At 47.7% G+C, this 16685-nt stretch overlaps 1 protein-coding gene and 1 long non-coding RNA gene across 5 annotated transcripts; one reads left to right on the plus strand and one right to left on the minus strand.

Annotated features, from left to right (window-relative positions):
* Positions 1–308: 308 nt before the first annotated feature.
* Positions 309–3082, plus strand: LOC125510828 (uncharacterized). Of its 4 annotated transcripts, XR_007284766.2 has the most exons (4): positions 357–1341; positions 1429–2284; positions 2675–2753; positions 2866–3082. It is a non-coding gene; the product is annotated as an uncharacterized LOC125510828 (long non-coding RNA). The 4 variants fall into 4 exon arrangements; XR_007284768.2 differs by having other exon boundaries at positions 349–1341; positions 1429–2759; XR_007284765.2 differs by having other exon boundaries at positions 351–1341; positions 1429–2753.
* Positions 3083–6436: 3354 nt separating this feature from the next.
* Positions 6437–7508, minus strand: LOC147991128 (uncharacterized). Its single transcript, XM_087536846.1, has 3 exons — positions 7443–7508; positions 7224–7367; positions 6437–6964 (listed from the first exon to the last, which is right to left on the minus strand). The coding sequence occupies exons 1-3, from the start codon at positions 7506–7508 to the stop codon at positions 6437–6439; spliced, it is 738 nt and encodes a 245-aa protein (XP_087392972.1).
* Positions 7509–16685: the final 9177 nt, after the last annotated feature.

Consider the following 16685-nt stretch of genomic DNA (forward strand, 5'->3'; position numbering starts at 1 on the left):
TAATCGATGATCCACAAGTGTCATCTGTAGATAACTTTTTCAATACAATTGATCCTTGTATGTTCTCGGGACATGGTCCACGGTCTCGGTACTTACGCAAGAATGATATCCACACACTCCAATTGATATGACATTTTATCAAGTGGACCAGAAAAAACTCCCGAGTCGGTCGTTTGTTGACTGATCTGCTTCTCCCTTTCATTTTAATTTTGACTTTGTTGTCCCTCAAACCGGCCCTTCACTTGCGTTTCCTGAAGCACCTGAAGCAGGGCTGGTTTAGAATAGTGGTCTGACGGCCAGTGGTTTGTTTCGCAGCGGTAGAGGAAGGGCCAAGCGAACAAAGGGCTGGCTCAAGGCGCGACGGTCGACGAGGCGGAGGCACAAGCGGCTCTCAGAACCGGTTATGGCAGCGTTGGGAGTGACATTGGTGAGGGCAACTTTACGCAGTGCCGCGGAACAGGGGCCTGCCCTTGGTGAGTGGCGACTCAAGGCCACGGACGGGCAATTCAGTGGAGTGGAGTAGGACAGCGACTCGCCGCCGAGGGCCGCGGCGTCTTGAGGCCACTCGAGTGAGGCGGTTTAGAGGTGCATCGGCAGCTGGCGGTTTGGCAACAGCCAAGGTCGAATGCGGCCGGCGGCTCGAGTTCGGCGAAATCACAGGGCGCTTCTAGGCGCAGTAGGAGCGACGGCGTAGTCCGGGTCGTGGCCAGCTCGGTCGACTCACTTCTGTATCCTCGCATCCAGGAATTAAGGTGTGCAAAAGATCCACTATAACAAAATAGGCATGTAGGGACGTTTTTGTGTCGACGCTTTTATCTACGTCTTATTATTCAAAATCGTTTGGTGCATAGGGACGATTTCTGAGGCGCAAAGGACATCGTCCCTTGGTTCCCATAGAAAAAAAAGGATTCCGGTGGTTCAAAATATCTTGCGCCACCACCACCATCCTAATCCCCCATCGTGCGAGATGGCCCAAAAAAGTAACTTCCATGGAAAAAGGGTGTGATCTCTGGCCTCTAAACCTAGCGCCGCCATGCCACACCGCTGCTCTCTGCCAAGATCCTGCTCCTCCTCACCCGGACTCGCTGTAGCAGGTCCACACCCCTCACCTGTCGGCCGCCAACTGTAGGCTCGGGGACCCGGGCCTCCAGGCGGTGGCCCAGCCCCACTCCGGCCACCTCGAGCTGCAGCTCCGGCACACCATGCACTCCGGCTGAAAGGAAGATGACGGGTGGTGGAGCGGGCAATGGAACTGGACATCGCCACCTCCTCCTACTGAGATCGTAGCGAGATACGACCCGACAGAAGGTAGAAGAGGAACAAGATCGACGAGGATGAAAGGTATTGATCAGTTAGGCGCTCGTTTATTTGTATGTTCGTTGTCCTTGTCGTTCAGACTTTGATTCAGATCCACCTTTCTGTATGTAGCTGTTTTATTTGTTCGCCCACGGCAACAATGTTATCAGAGACTTAATTAGTTTATATAATCCTCGGGGGGAAATTGTATGCCCCGGCGACGACTCCCACCCGGCCCTGCATTTGCTCGCCCGGCATCCTCTATCTCCAAGAACCCGACGTCTTGCGACCAAAAAAAAAAATCCAACAAGCGTCGTCAGCCATGTGAAGCTCGTTTCCATCAGGTAGGCTGTCCTCTTGCTTGACACTGTCGACTAGCAGCAAGGCGGCAAGTTCATTTATATGTGAGTCGATCTAATTTTTGTTTTAGTTTTTCTACCAATTCATCCCAAGTAAAAAATTGGAGCCGCTCCCTTGATGCGTACTTAATTGTGGAGGAGAATCTTGACATTGTACATTAGATTATCCTATTAAGATAGGACAACACTGCTTTGCCAGTTTTTTTCTAAACTCTCATCTGTTTACCGATTAAACATTTAGACTACCACTTCAATTTAGACTACTACATCAATTTACACATAGCTTTTTTCGTTGTTTGCTCCCAAATTATTGGCCCTCACGTTTGCAGGTGCTTGATAAAAAGCCTCTGATAATATCCTGATTGAATAGGATGGTCAGTGTTCTTAACACATTTTTCTTTTTCATGCAGTTAATAATAGTTGTTTATCAACTGTTAAATCACCTTCACCCCCTCCCCTCCCATAACTAAAATTAAGAGCTTTGTGCCCATGTTCTGACATTTCTTAGAATTAACATGGCTTCTACTCTAAACAGAGAGATCAACTCACACATGCAGTTTCTCACCTGCAGAAACTTTTCTCATGTTGTCTGATAAAGAGCACCGTGGATGGATATATTATCTTGTTTGGTAAGATTTAATCATATCTGATAATGTAAAACATCTGGGTCACGTGTGTTGCACTATGTCTCGAGCAGCTAAATGGTATCATTCTCGCTTATAATTATGTAGACATTGTGTTAGACTGAAGATTATTAATATGAACTACCATGAGAATTCAGTATTTTTATGGTAACCCATCCCCTTAACAAGCAGAGCTAGTATTAAGGCTTAGAGACTATTAGTGTCAACAACCACTAGAATTCAGTCCCTGTATGTTAAACTGCTTTTATTTCTTTACATATATACGCATTGTATGGTAAATACTTAGTTAATTGCTATTTTTCTAAGAAATACACTTCAAGCATTCTCATCTTGGACAATCTATCCATGACATAATGATTTTTCTTCTTTTTACAGTATGTATCTATACTTCATATGGGCACATGAAATCTACACGGCTAGATTGAACTTCTGCAGTGCATGTTTACTCACTGTGGTATATGTAATACTGTTCTTCTCTATTCTTATGGCTGTATGTTCAGCAAACGAAAACTTACTGATAAACGTTCAAATAAATTTATTTATATCTCATTGGGCTTTCTTCGCAGAAAAACTTCTATGTGCGGGATTTTAAGGCAGTTGCCACAAGGATACGCTAGAGAAGCAGAGAACACAAGGAGCTATTGTTCCATTATCAACATGTAGAAACTAAAAATCATATATGTTATTATCTCGTGCAACATGTAATTGTTTATAGGTGATGTGTACCATTGAGTTTGTAAACTACTACTACTCTGAGTAATACAATGTTATTATCTCGTGCCATGCCATACAAGTTTTGAATATTTTATGATATGTAAAAAAGAGTCCAATTATTTCATACGAGCAAGTAATTCTATTAAGTGTAATTGATTAGAAACATTTTATACAATAGGAAGTGGATATATACAGTTGCATCTAGCATGAATTTATCAAAGCATCCCTAGGGGTATAAAGATGTTCTCAGAATGTCTCGTATCCATGTTGACACGCTTTGTTAGGACGTCTTAAAACGTCTCATATCCCGTTTTGTAAGGACGCTCTTAAACCGTCTCATTTCCATGTAGACACGCTACCTCCGCATCTCATTGGTCTTTGAGACGCTCGTAAGACGCTTTACTGAGCGACTCTAAAATCTGCTAGAGATGATTTAGTGCGCCTTTAACACCTACATTTAGCGCCTCTACATGGCATTTTTGTTGTAGTGATCTTTATTTGCCTCAAGGTATTCAGACGCAAGTATCCTCGAATCGACTTGCTGCCGTTGCCAATTTACAACATCTTGAGTATAATCCTTCCTTGTCTCCAAGTGTACTGTCGGAATGCACATAATTAACAATCGTAGAGTCTTCTCTCTGAAGAATTCTTGGGTCAATTGTACACAAGCTTGAGCAACAGGCTCATGTTCGAGTGGCCATACAGAATACACCTGAAATCCCTTATATTTTTTGCTTAACTTTGCCATCTTCTTCTCCTCTCGCTTGGGATCAGCGCTGCGTGAACCGGTGTGGAGGTCGATGACTAGACACGGCGGTCACAGAGGCCAATACGGAGAGGTGAACCGGCAACACGGTCGGCGAGGTGGACCACGACGACTGAGGCAACTACTTTGGGCGGCTCTTGGCAGAGGTAGCGCTCGAGCGGTGGCTCCGGGCATTGACGGGAACCGCGGCGCTAGAAAGGGGGGCGCAGCGTCTATGGCGGCGACTGCTTGCCGGTGACTCGAGGTAGGCCGCGGTGGATGGTGGCTTGAAGTGGAGTCCGGCGGTGGCGACTCAACAGTGCCCTGTGCGGCTCCTTTGTGGAAGAAGCAGAGACGGCTAGCGAAAAAACTGAAATCTGAAGCGAAAAACATGGCAGCGGCAACTCTCCAGAATAATTCGACAACCGGATGGCGGATTAAGGCAATGCCAAGTGTGCAGAGACCCGCTCCTGTAACAGTTGAGACGGACGACGGAGTCCGGAGGTGAGTGCGAAGGTGAAGGCACGATGTAGCACAGCAGCGTGGTGCACAGCCGGCCGGGTGCGCGTGGAAGCATAAACCGGCAGGCGCCCGCGGCTGGAATTTTAACCGGCAAGGCGAGCTGGGCGGCTCGATGCAAGGGTGTCGTGATGGCCGCAGCAACAGTGGAACAAGTCCACGCCCATCTCAATCTCTAGCATGTTGACTTTGATGTGTGGTTGGGTGACCCAGAGCCGAGTTTCAGGCGGTAGTTTGAGCCACAGCGGTTAACGCGACGGCGGAGGCGGCAATTCAAGGCCGGCGATTCAAGGCGGGCGGTTTAAAGGGCCCCGAACGAGGAGAGGTGCCGTGGCAAGCCATCTCGGTTTGCAGCAACGAAGGCAGGCGGCACCGCGGAAGGAGAAACAAGCGAGGCGGAACTGCGTGATTCATCCATGCCGTAGAAGAGACGGAGTGATGACAGGTTGCGCGTCGCAGGTGACCCGGCCACGAAGCAGAGGGAATTGACGGTGACTCGCGGCGGCTCACAGGTGATCCGGTGAGATGTGGCGGTAGCGGCGGGTCAGAAGTGAAGTAAATCACTGTGCATCCGGTCAACTCGGATCAACGGTGACTCGCGGCGGCTCACAGCGGTGTTTTAGAGGTAAGTCGATGCGGTCGGAGGCGCGTTGGCGGAAGCTGAGGCAGATCGAAGTGGGGCCTGCGGCGGACTCGCGGCGACTCACGGCGTTTCAGAGGTAAGTCAACGCGGACAATCGGTTCATCACAACCGGTGCCAGAGGCGAGTGAGGCTGTAGGAGAACCAAGGCCGCAGGCCAATTTGTAGAAGTCCTCGGCAGCGGCGGGCAGAGAGGCGCGATGGCCGACCAGCTCAGATGCAGGGCGGTGGCCGTTCGACTGTAGGACTTGGTGGAGGCGAGTGGCAACCCGATGGGCCGATTCAGATGACGTCTGGATGAAGACAAGGGAGTCGTCCGTTCGTGCAGAGTCTAAACAAGCCAAGAGGGCAACGGGTCGCAGGGTGTCGCGGCAGGCCAACGGAAAGAGGTAAAAGCACCAGGAGTCCTACAACTTATTTTCAATGTGATAGTTTAGTCCTACAACTTGAAAAATGACCCTACCCAGTCCCTGAACTTGCTCAAGATGTGCAAAACTAGTCCTGCCGAATCAGAGAGCGCCATGTGGACTCGTGGGTGCGCACCCGATCAGCCCGTGCTGTTTTGCAAATAACCCCCTGGAGTTGCTCCCAATCAACCCGCACTACCAGCACCAGAGCACCTGAATTTATTAACCGCATTTAATCTATCGAGGGGGGAACTCCTGTGGCCTATCGCAACTCATTCTTCTCCATCCTTGTCTCTGTCGGCGCTGGAGCGGCCGTTGCTGACGTCAGCAACAATGGCTGCCTCGCCGGAGCAGTTCCGCGGAGATGTGCCGCCTCCGTCGGCTCATCTGGTCCGGCCGCCTGCAGTCATTCCTCCAGACTATGGTGAGCTCCTCCGAATTGCATCTTCTCTCTTTGTTCCATTTCTTGATTGTGCCGGCCACAGTACGACCTCGTACGGCGGATCCGTGCGCTTGGGGAAGCTGATTCAAGCTTGTTAGTTGCTTCGATCTAGCCAAGTGGCAATCCTATCAAGTGCGCTTGGGGTTATGAGCGATGCATTTAGTGTAGGGTTTACTCTTCGTCGGTATGGGTTTGGTGAAGAAGGTGTGGTTTTTGCATGAAGCTAGGGTTATGAGCTACGTTCTACTTCTTGTGTGAGATTGATATGTTGTGTTCTGTACTGTGCATTGGGTTACCATGCTATGGTTTTGGTGAAGTAGATATAATAAATCAGTAAACTGACATAACAAATCAGTAAACTGACATAACAAATCAGTAAACTGACATAACAAATCAGTAAACTGAAACAATGTTCAGTTAACCAAAGAAATACTCACTTCACTGAATCTACATTCAGATAACTGAATAATAGTTAAGTTCAACAGAAAAGCAATTCAGTTAACTGGCAGAGCATTGATAATCCAAATTCACTTAATCAAATTCAAATAACATAGTGCATGCTTGTTGATTGCAGCAAATAGTACAGTGCATCTGGATACAGGGCATCAAAGATAACCCAAATTAACTAAACAAGTCCACTGATAATCATTAACTAAACAAGTCCAGATGATCACTCAAATTCATCTAGCAGCTCCCTAACCTTCCTTATCTTGCACTTGGTGTCCTCTTTATGCTTGAACAGGTCACCAATCATATACTCTAGCTTCTTAATCTCTTTCTTCAACACATCCCTTTCTTCCTTCAATTTGTCCCTCTCTTGCTTCATCTCATCCCTCTCTTTCTCTGCCTTAGCCCTGACCACCTGATGAATGTTGGTCACTGATTTGTCAGCCATTCTCTTCTTCTCAAGTTCTAGCTTTAGGTCAGACAGAGCTAGCCTTGTGTTGCCCAATTCAGTAATTGCCTGCTCTTTGTCAGCCACCATCTTAGCAAAATCAAGTTTAAAAGCCCTCACGTCTTTTTCCATGGCTTCCTTCTCTTTCACAACCCTAACATTTTCTTCAGCCTGAACAACAGCTTGCCTAATCCTGGATGTGACCTCATCTTCATACATGCCCCAGATCCTAGCTAGACTGGTCCTCAATTGTGGAGGCCACTCTGGGTCAACCCAATGCACATAGGGGCATTTAGGCCCATCCTAAAATTGGTGAGGAGATTCATAATTCAGTTAACTGAAGAAAACACTGAATCAAAATGCAGTTAACTGGACAAAACTAAGTTAACTGAATCAAAATTCAGTTAACTCACTGAATCAAGTTTCAACATGTCTGTTTGCACAAAAATACATATTTGAACAACTAAAATAAACTAAATGGCACAACAGATCAAGTTCAATATCAAATGAACTAGTACTACAGCACTACCATCTCAATCTACAACTACCAACATGTACTAACCTTTTGTGCACAACCCAGAAATCTTCTTCCACTGTCAACAGACTCAAATGCAACAAACTTCTCACACACTGCTTGGTGCTCACACCTATTAGGTAGATCTACAGCAAGGCCTGCCCAATCGGTGCTCTCAATGGTGCGAGGAACCTAAAACAAAATCTGGTAAGAAATCGCATTTTTTAGAAACCGTAGATGCTCATTTGAACCTGGACAGGATCTCACCCGACTGGTGACTTTGTCGCCACTTGACGCGTACGAGCTCGATCCGGAATCACTCCATGAAACCATGGCCGCTAGCTTGCTTGGCGGCTGCGGCGGGCTGGACGGCGGCAAAGAGCTGCGGCGTCGAGCAGAGGAGCAAAGCAAGAAAACAGAGAGGGGAGTGAGCAGCGGGTTGTCTGGATCGGGGGGAGGGGGGGCAGACCGTGGTCTCCTTTAATTAATTCAGGTGAAATGGTGGTAGTGCGGGTTGATTCCAAGCAACGGCAGGGGGGTCTTTGCAAAATGCGACGCGGTGACCGGGTGCGCACCCACGAGTCCACATGGCAAGCTCAGATTCGTCAGGACTTGATTTGCACATCTTGAGCAAGTTCAGGGACTGGGTAGGGTCATTTTTCAAGTTGTAGGACCAAACCATCACATTGAGAGCAAGTTCTAGGACCCCCAGTGCTTTTAACTCCAACGGAAACACAGCGGCAGGGCGGCCCAACCCGGCCGCAAGCGGCAGAGTCCGAATCCAAAACTCCCTCCACTTTCTTGCCGGGTCGTATTTTGCTTGGACTTTTTCTTCGTCTTCCTTATTCTGACTCGGATCATCGCATGTGTGAAGCTGAGAGTACTAGTCTGTGGTACTCACTTGATCACCTGACAGAACGAGGCCGGCTCTCAGGCAGCGACTTAGCGAGACAGGGTGCTGCAAAGGTAAAACCGGCGCTGTGGTCTGAAGCCAGGGCGACTCGGAAACGTCTCACAAGCGGCGACTTGGCGGCAGTAGTAAATCGCAACAGAGGCGAGGCGAGTCAGACAGGTGGACTTGCCTCTTCTCTGGGTTACACCTCGGTGGCTCAGCATTAGCAAAAAGATCATAACCTTAATTTCCTTGAATCTTAAATCCAGCAGACTATAACCCTGGACTGATGAACTCGGAGTTGAGTTGGAACCATATGCGCCGGCTTTTCATCCGATTTTTTTTGCAAATTTCTCGATCCTTGGGAGAGATCCCTCCAAGAACTCAACACCATCGTGTGCGGGCCCCATGGTGGGCGCCAACTGTCGTGGAATTGTCACGGCAGATGTCCTAGTGTGAGGACTTAATCGTGAGGCCAACGCATCTACGTGGTAGCTTGAGAGGGATTGAGCGGAATCGAGAGACGCAACACAAGACAAGTATTTAGACAGCTTTGGACCCCGGGAAACATCATCCGGTAATAGTCCTACATGCTGTTTGTGGCTAGATCTCATTATGATCATGAGGAAGTCGCCGTAAACCGGCTCTCCCAGTTAACCCTAACCCTTAAGATTGTTTCCTCTTACTTGTCCCACTTTGGGGAGCCCTGCCCCTCCTTATATAAGTTGAAGGGGTGGGTTACATGTAGAGTCCAACTCGGACTTAAGACTTAACTATTATAACTTCTCTTCTTGGGCTTCTTAACATCTTGGGCTTCATAACGTCTCGGGCTTCATAACTCCTGGCAACCCAGTTACTACTGCCTGCCCGGGAGTTAACTGGTGCCGGTTTAAGATGGTCTGCCGGGAGTTAACTGGTGCCAGTTTAAGAATGTCTGCTGAGTTATCATCTGACTTAACTCCTATCTTAACTATCAGCCGGTTTAACAACCGGTCGGTTTACCGTCTGGGTTAACTGCCTGTTTTACCCGTCTGTCTTAACTGTCAGCCTGTTTACCGTCTGACTTAACACCAATTGGTTTACCACCTGCCTTAACACCCGTCGGTTTACCACCTACTTTAACACCTGCCGGTTTACCACCTGCTTTAACACCTGCCGGTTTACCACCTGCTTTAACACCTACCGGTTTACCACCTGCTTTAACACCTGTTGGTTTACTAAGTCCCAGCCGGGTTATAACACCGGCCGGATCATACCGCGGGGTATATCCCTGACTTTAGTGTGTCATGCATGTTGTAGAGCTATCATATGTCTCCCGTCATTTATTTCTCACCGACCTGCTATTTGCTACCTTTACACTGTACTAATTGTGCACACACTTCACCCATACTCACATTATTGTTTTTTTATGCATGGGTATTTCAGACTTTGACGCAGTGTTGATGAATGCAGAAAAGAAAAGACAGAAGTCGCTCCAGTGTAATTCGAAGATAAGCACTAAGCGTTTCAGCGCTCTAATGGGTGCAGTGTCAGCAGTTGGAGACAGTAAATGTAGCTCTACAGTTGATGATCTCAATTGCCACACACAATGTAACATCCCAAATTTTCAATTTGGAATGTTATACGTAGATCATTCTTGCATATCATATTTTATTGCATTTCGTCTCGTGATCCTTGAAATCCTAAGCAACTCAAGGACCCTCGGAGAGACTTGGGGATTTCCCCGGGTTTCAAATTTGATTTTTATCAAATTTCGAAACGAGGATTTTGGTTTTAATTATTTTTCTCTCCGAAAATATTTCATATTAATATATGAGAGGAGATAATATGACTTCTCCAAACAAATGAAATATTGGAGGAAAAATATCAGAATCAATTTTGCTTTTATTTGGATTTTATTTGCAATTTTAGTTGCATTAGAAAAATTGCATGTTTTCAAAATTGCATTTTAGGGCCAAGAAAATGTTCATCTCGTTCTAAATATTTTATTTAGATGGAGAAAATTTGTTTTGGCATTTTTAGAATTTTATTTTATTTTCTAGGATTTTTCTAAGTTTCAGCGGAATTATTTAAAAAACGCGCCAAGGCCTAGCTGGGCCGAAGCCCAGCGCCGGCCCACCTCACCCCACGCCGCCGTCTCCTAGCGGGAGACCGCGCCGCCGCCACCACCGAACCGGAGTCCGGCTCGGACTCCGTTCCCTGCGTCGTGCCCCTCCCCCAAGGCACCGACCCCCCTCTTTAAAAGCCGACCTCGCTGCCCCTGGAGCCGCCACCCCCCCCCCGCCGCAAGCCGCCGCGCCGCCCGTCGCCGCTGCCGCGCCGCCTCACCGCCCCTTTGCCGCTGCCACGCCGCCCCTCGCCACGAGCCGCCGCCGCCGCCTGTTGCCCGCGCCGCCGCCGCCCCACGTTGCGCCGCCCCTCGTCGGAGCCGCGGCCGTGCCGGACCTCGCCAGAGGTTAGCACCGTTCGTTTTTTTAGAAAACCGGTTCGGTTTTTGTTAGAAAACCCTAGTCGTTTTTTTTCGATTCGCCATTTTTCGGTTTTTCTGTTTAGTGGACGTTCGTTTTTAACGAACGGTTTTCGCTCATTAGTTACAGATAACGAACGCTCGTTCGTTAGCCTGTTCGTCAGTTTTCTTTTATCGGATTTGAAAGTGCGTTATATCGACTAGAGGGAGGGTGAATAGGCGATTTTTATGAAAGTCTTCAAAACGTGGAAGTTATGAAGACAAACGATAGAAATAAACCTATTACCCTGCAGCGGAAGGTAGACTACACTAGGTAAGCCATAGTCAAGTATTCAATAGAGTGAAAGCACAATGACTAATAGCAGCAATGTAGTAAGGATCATGTAGGAAGATATTGTGAAGCCACATAGAACACGCAGTCACTCAGTGAAGACAAAAGATAGTGCGAACATACAATGACTTCACAAGGAGTAACAATAAGTAAAGGGAAGGGAAGATGAAACCAGTGACTCGCTGAAGACAATGATTTGTTGGACCAGTTCCAGTTGCTGTGACAACTGTACGTCTGGTTAGGGCGGCTAGGTATTTAAACCTTAGGACACACAGTCCCGGACACCCAGTCCTGAACACGCAGCTCAGGACACCCAGTCCTCACTGTATTCCCCTTGAGCTAAGGTCACACAGACCTCGCCCAATCACTCTGGTAAGTCTTCAAGGTAGACTCCCAAACCTTCACAGACTTCGTTCACCGGCAATCCACAATGTCTCTTGGATGCTCAGAACGCGACGCCTAACCGGCTGGAGGATGCACAGTCCTCAAGTGTAATAAGTCTTCAGATCACACAGACAACAAGACTTAAGTGATGCCTAATTCTCTTTGGCTCTGGGTGGTTAGGGCTTTATCCTCGCAAGGAATTCTCTCTCAAAGGCTTCGAGGTGGGTTGCTCTCAAACGACAAAAGCCGTACTCTAAATCTGAGCAGCCAACCGTTTATGGTTGTAGGGGTGGGCTATTTATAGCCACTTGGCAACCCGACCTGATTTGTCCAAAATGACCCTGGGTCACTAAGGAACTGACACGTGTTCCAACGGTCAGATTTCAAACTCACACGGCAACTTTACTTGGGCTTCAAGCAAAGCTGACTTGCCCGACTCTGGACAAGATTCGCTCTCAAAGTCTTCACTCGAAGACATAGGTTTTGTTTAAGCATCACTTCATTCATTCTGACTGGTTCTCTTGGACCGCACTTAACAGTACGGTGGTTCCTATGACTCAACACAGAAGAAAGAGAACTACGAAAGATCTAAGTCTTCGAGCTCCATAGGCTTCATGTGGTGTCTTCTCTTGTCATAGTCTTCAATGTGAATATCTTCATATACCACCTTTGACTTCAATGTCTTCATACATTTTTAGGGGTCATCTCTGGTAGGAAAACCGAATCAATGAGGGACTTCTACCTGTGTTATCCTGCAATTCTCACAAACACATTAGTCCCTCAATTAGGTTTGTCGTCAATACTCCAAAACCAACTAGGGGTGGCACTAGATGCACTTACAATCTCCCCCTTTTTGGTGATTGATGACAAACTAGTTGAAGTTTTCAACGGGGAATATAATCTGTGAAATTGTAAAGGATAAGGAATTGTCTTCATAAGTTGCAAGGGCTCCCCCTGAAGATGTGCATATAAGTAATTTTCTTTTGGAATGCAAATGCACATGGCAGGTTGTACTTGTGGAGATCCACTTCAACTTATGATGACAATCCACTATGCATGTGAAAGTATATGAAGATAATGACATGCATAATGGAAAATGGACGTCTGCAGAATGGAAAATGCACATGCGGAATTTATCATCACAACACAAGGTGGCAAATAAGTAGCAGACGACCATCGAGTTTAAGTGTTACAACTCAAAGAACCAAATATAAAGCAAAACGAGAGTTGTAAGCACGAAGCAAAATATAAAGCACCCGCTCATATGGACCCGCTTGAAGACTATCAACCTCATATGCTTCTCCCCCTTTTGTCAGTAAGGACCAAAAAGGTTTGAAGGCATAGAGCATCTACTCGTTCCTATGAGGAGTAGGTGAAGCAGCAGGGTCGTTGGTTGTGTTTGGCGGTGCTGAAGAGCTTGGAGCAGAGTCGAAGCGTGCTGAAGGAGGTGGCGGTGAAGTAGCATCGTCTTCATCCTCGATTACTCTGGCATTCACAGTTGCAGCAGAGGAAGAGAACTCAGAGTCTTCAAGGGATGGAGTTCGTCGCAGCACTGCCCTTCGAGGAGGTGTGGAGTCAAACTTGAATCGCTCAGTGAAACCATCCTCTTGAAGATCATCTTCAGAACACATCAGTGTTATCCCTTTCCATGTGCGGCGAGAGGTTTCATGGGCAACAAAAGCATTCTTGGTGGCAAGATTGCGAATGCAATTAACATCCACCAAGAGGCTTTGCATCTGACGCTTCAGCCAGTCATGATGCCTATCCTGTTTCTGATGAAGAGCCACAAGAAGCTCTCGGCCATTGAGAACACGAGTGCGCTTCTTGGGTCATGGAGCAGTTGTACTGTCAGTGGCTTCAGTGAGAGAAGGATGCGGTGCACGTGTAGTGCCAGCCAAACGATACACACGAGTTACGGCTTCAACGCCTTCAACATTCTGAGTGAAACTTTGATGCTCTGCATTCTGAAGACTGAGAGGTTCCTTGGCAGGCTCAGGATAGATGGCTTCAATAGACATATCCACATCAGGCAAAAAGATCTGATGGTTGCGGGCCGAGGGCTGATATGAGATAGCGGAGTGAAGTTTGTTCAGCCGCATCACCCAAGGGGCGTAGAACTTCAAACCAAACAGATCAAAGCCAGATGCAGCAAGTTGGCGAATGAAGAAATCCTGTGTATTGAAGCATTTTCCATGAAGAATGTAGAAGACCAAAGTCTTCATTGCACCTTCCAGCTTGGCATGGGGAGAATGTCCTTTGATTGGCCAGAGAGTTCACCTTATGATGTGATAAATGGTTCTTGGCAGATACTCAAGGTCTTCAACGAAGAACTCCGTGGGATAAGCAGCATCTTGGGGCAATGGCTTCATCATACTGAGCATCTGACTCATATTAGGTTCAGTCTTCTGAAAGGTGCTCTCAATAGCTTCACTATGAAGCTGACAGCCATGCTCGTAGAGATCGCCAGGAGTGGGTAAACCAGTGAGCTCAATGATGTCAAAGGCTTTGGCTTCGTGATGAACGTTTCCTGTCATCCACTCCAGGACCCAAGTCTTCGGATCTCTGCTATACCCGCGGATGTGAAGTGTGGCATAGAATTGGAGCAGCAATTCTTCATTCCAATGCTCTTGGTCAGTGACGAACGACAGCAGTCCAACCTCTTTGAAGCAATCCAGAGCTTCTTCCAGACAGGGCAGACCAGCTATTGCTTCAATGTCAAGGCGCTTGTGTGGGAAGATGCGACCTTGGTTGTAAAGAACGCATGAGTAATAGCTTCGCTGCGGATAACTCCAGAACCGATCAGATGATATTCTTTCCCTGGAGTAGGGGTTCCTGGAGCTGTTGAGGAATGTGTTGTCTGCTCTGAAGCCATTGATATTGAAGGAGCCAGGTGCTAATGCAGGACCTGGGAACCTTGGCAATCTTGGGATTGGCTTCTGTACCTGAGGCCTGTGCTCAACATGATAGTCGAACTGGGGACTGGCAGCAGACTCAGGAACAGAAGTGGCGGGATCAGTGGCTTCGCTGACTTCTGGTGCTTTTGTTGGTGAGGGCTCCACATTAGCTTTAGCCATGACAGCGTTAGTGGCTTCAGTGGTGTTGGTGGTGGCAGCCGCAAGATTTTCAATCACGTTCTCCTCGAGAACTGCTTCTTGGTGGGACAGGGGAGTAGCAGCTTGTGGTACTTCTTCTTCATTGGCTGATGAGCTGGAATGTGTTCAGCAGTTTTAGCTTCAGACGCAAAGACTTGAGGCCTTGGACCTTTGCGAAGCCTGCGCAACACGGGCGACGCCTGTGGAGTTTGTGTTGGCTGGGCCTCAAAGTCTTCTTCCTCTTGTGGGCGATCCGCCCATGAAGCATCCTGTGCAATTGGCGTTAGTGGACGACCTATGCTGATGAGTTCGCTGTGCGTTAGCACAGGCGATGATACCTGTTGGTGTTCTAGCTGAGGAAGGGATGCATCATCTTCAACATGGTCATGATGACCAATGTCTTCAGCAGCAATGGGATCAGCTGCTGGAAAGTCTTCAGCTTCATGAGCCTCTGTGAAAGCAGGCTCATGGACAGCCAGTTGACATTCTTGTGGATCGGCGTCGGGGTGAACCATGGAAATGGGTTCAACAATTAAGGGCTCTGTGGGAGCAGGCCGTTCCTTCTTGGTCTTTCTTTTCTTCTTGGCGGGGACAGTAGCAGAGGCTTCAGGATGTTTTCTCTTCCTTGCTTCAGCCTCAGCAGTCCTGGTCTTCTTCAGTTCTGAAGTGGTTGACCTGGCCTTTGGCTTCGGGCCAGTCATGCTAGTTGGGTAGACAAGGGGATCTGCCTCCTGCCTTGGTGCTTTAGGTTCAGCCATAGCGGGCTTCTTCTGCTTCTTGGCAGCCATCCTGGGGTCGATGCCAGGACGCCCAAGGGCCTTGCGCTTCTCAGCCTCATTGTAGGCTTGCACACACCTATCAGCTAGGACCTTCATGCGCTCACGAGAACCCTGAGCTTCTGCACGTTTCTTTAGAAAGGCCTCCTTGAGCTCGTGCAGCATAATCTTGAAATTCTTCACGTCTTGCACGCTGAGCTTGGCCATATGCTTCTTGAACTGAGATTTCTCAAAGTCAATCTTCTGCCTCAGTTCAACAATGCGCTGGGCGATAGCTAACTCTGAAGCAATGGCGCCATGGAAGGTGACACTGAGGCCAATGGGTAGTTGGAGATCATCGAAGCTGATGTTTGGCGTGTCAAACCATTCATCAATGAAGTTGTGAATGACTGTTACATCAAAGAGAGGCAGATCATTGAAGATTTAGCTTCTTCTTTGCTCTTGATGAGTTGCTCAAGAGCGTCATCTGCAAGATCTTCATCACTTGACAGATCAATGGCATCATTGCGCAGAATGGCAGCAGCTGTTAGCTCTTGGCCGGTGTGTGGCAGAGGCATCTTGACCTTCTGGGGCTTGGAGATGCGTGATAAATCTTCGGACTGCACACTATCTTCAGGAGGTGCAGTTGCCAGTGGATTCACCCGTGAGATTTTTGGTGAAGGGGCATGCTTTGAAGCTTTAGGCTTCTTCAACTTCTTTGGCTTCGGTGCTGCAGGCACTTCATCTGATTCAGCGTCAGATGCAGGCTCATTCACTGCAGTCCCTTGAACCAAGATATGGGTGATGAGGCCTTCAAGGTTGTAGACAGGACTGACGGCATTGGGTTCTGCATCTCGTGTGCCATCAGCCCTTGGAGCTGAGGGACCATGGTTGAAGTCTAGTCCCAATGTCTTCTTGTTTTGCTTCACTGAGTTCTGGGCAAACTGGAAGTTGCGCTTGAACAGAATGTCGTCACGACACCATAGTAGTGACGATGGGTGTGCATCAGCAGGCTGTGGCCCACGGACCATGCAGGGATAGAAGCCTTGTTCAATGGCTTCATCTCTGGACCTGGGTTGAAGATTCTTGTATAGGATGTCTCCCCACGGTCTCTTGATGGCATTTTTCTCAGCATATTCCTGGGTTACAAATCGGTATTTGAACCATTGTTCTGCCCAATATCTTCGAATCCATTGGATTCGGGTCTTGCGCTGATTGTAATCCTCTTCAGGATCTGTCTTGTACAGTTTTGAGAGGTCATCTGGCAGATCTCTAGATGTTTCTCCACGACGCTTTCTTCCACCCTTCCTTGCTGATTTCTCTGAAGCCATGAACTTTAAACTGAAAGGCTTCAAAACGTTCAAAGGCTTCAAAGATTTTCGCTTGCTGGACAAACAGGAACTTGCTTCGGGAGAATTTATATGATGCTGTAAGAATTCTGCAAATGAATGCAGACTATGAGAACCAAGGGATTCTCCCACGGACATGTACCTGTGACAGCATTAAGGTGCGAGGGAAGGGGAAGAGGTCATATGCATTCTCAGAAGATTTTGAATATAAATCAGTTTAGAAGACATTGACCTCATCGT

The sequence above is a fragment of the Triticum urartu genome, chromosome 1A (genome assembly GCF_056163025.1).
Source record: "Triticum urartu cultivar PI428250 chromosome 1A, HENAU_Tu73, whole genome shotgun sequence".
Lineage (NCBI taxonomy): Eukaryota > Viridiplantae > Streptophyta > Magnoliopsida > Poales > Poaceae > Triticum > Triticum urartu.

Bases quoted from the DNA above. Each gene is read 5' to 3' on its own strand.
- LOC147991128 (XM_087536846.1), bottom strand. From the start codon at position 7,508: ATGGTTTCATGGAGTGATTCCGGATCGAGCTCGTACGCGTCAAGTGGC. The intron at 7,368-7,442 runs GTGAGATCCTGT...ATTTTGTTTTAG, and splicing joins GCGACAAAGTCACCAGTCGG to GTTCCTCGCACCATTGAGAG. The intron at 6,965-7,223 runs GTTAGTACATGT...CACCAATTTTAG, and splicing joins TTCTGGGTTGTGCACAAAAG to GATGGGCCTAAATGCCCCTA.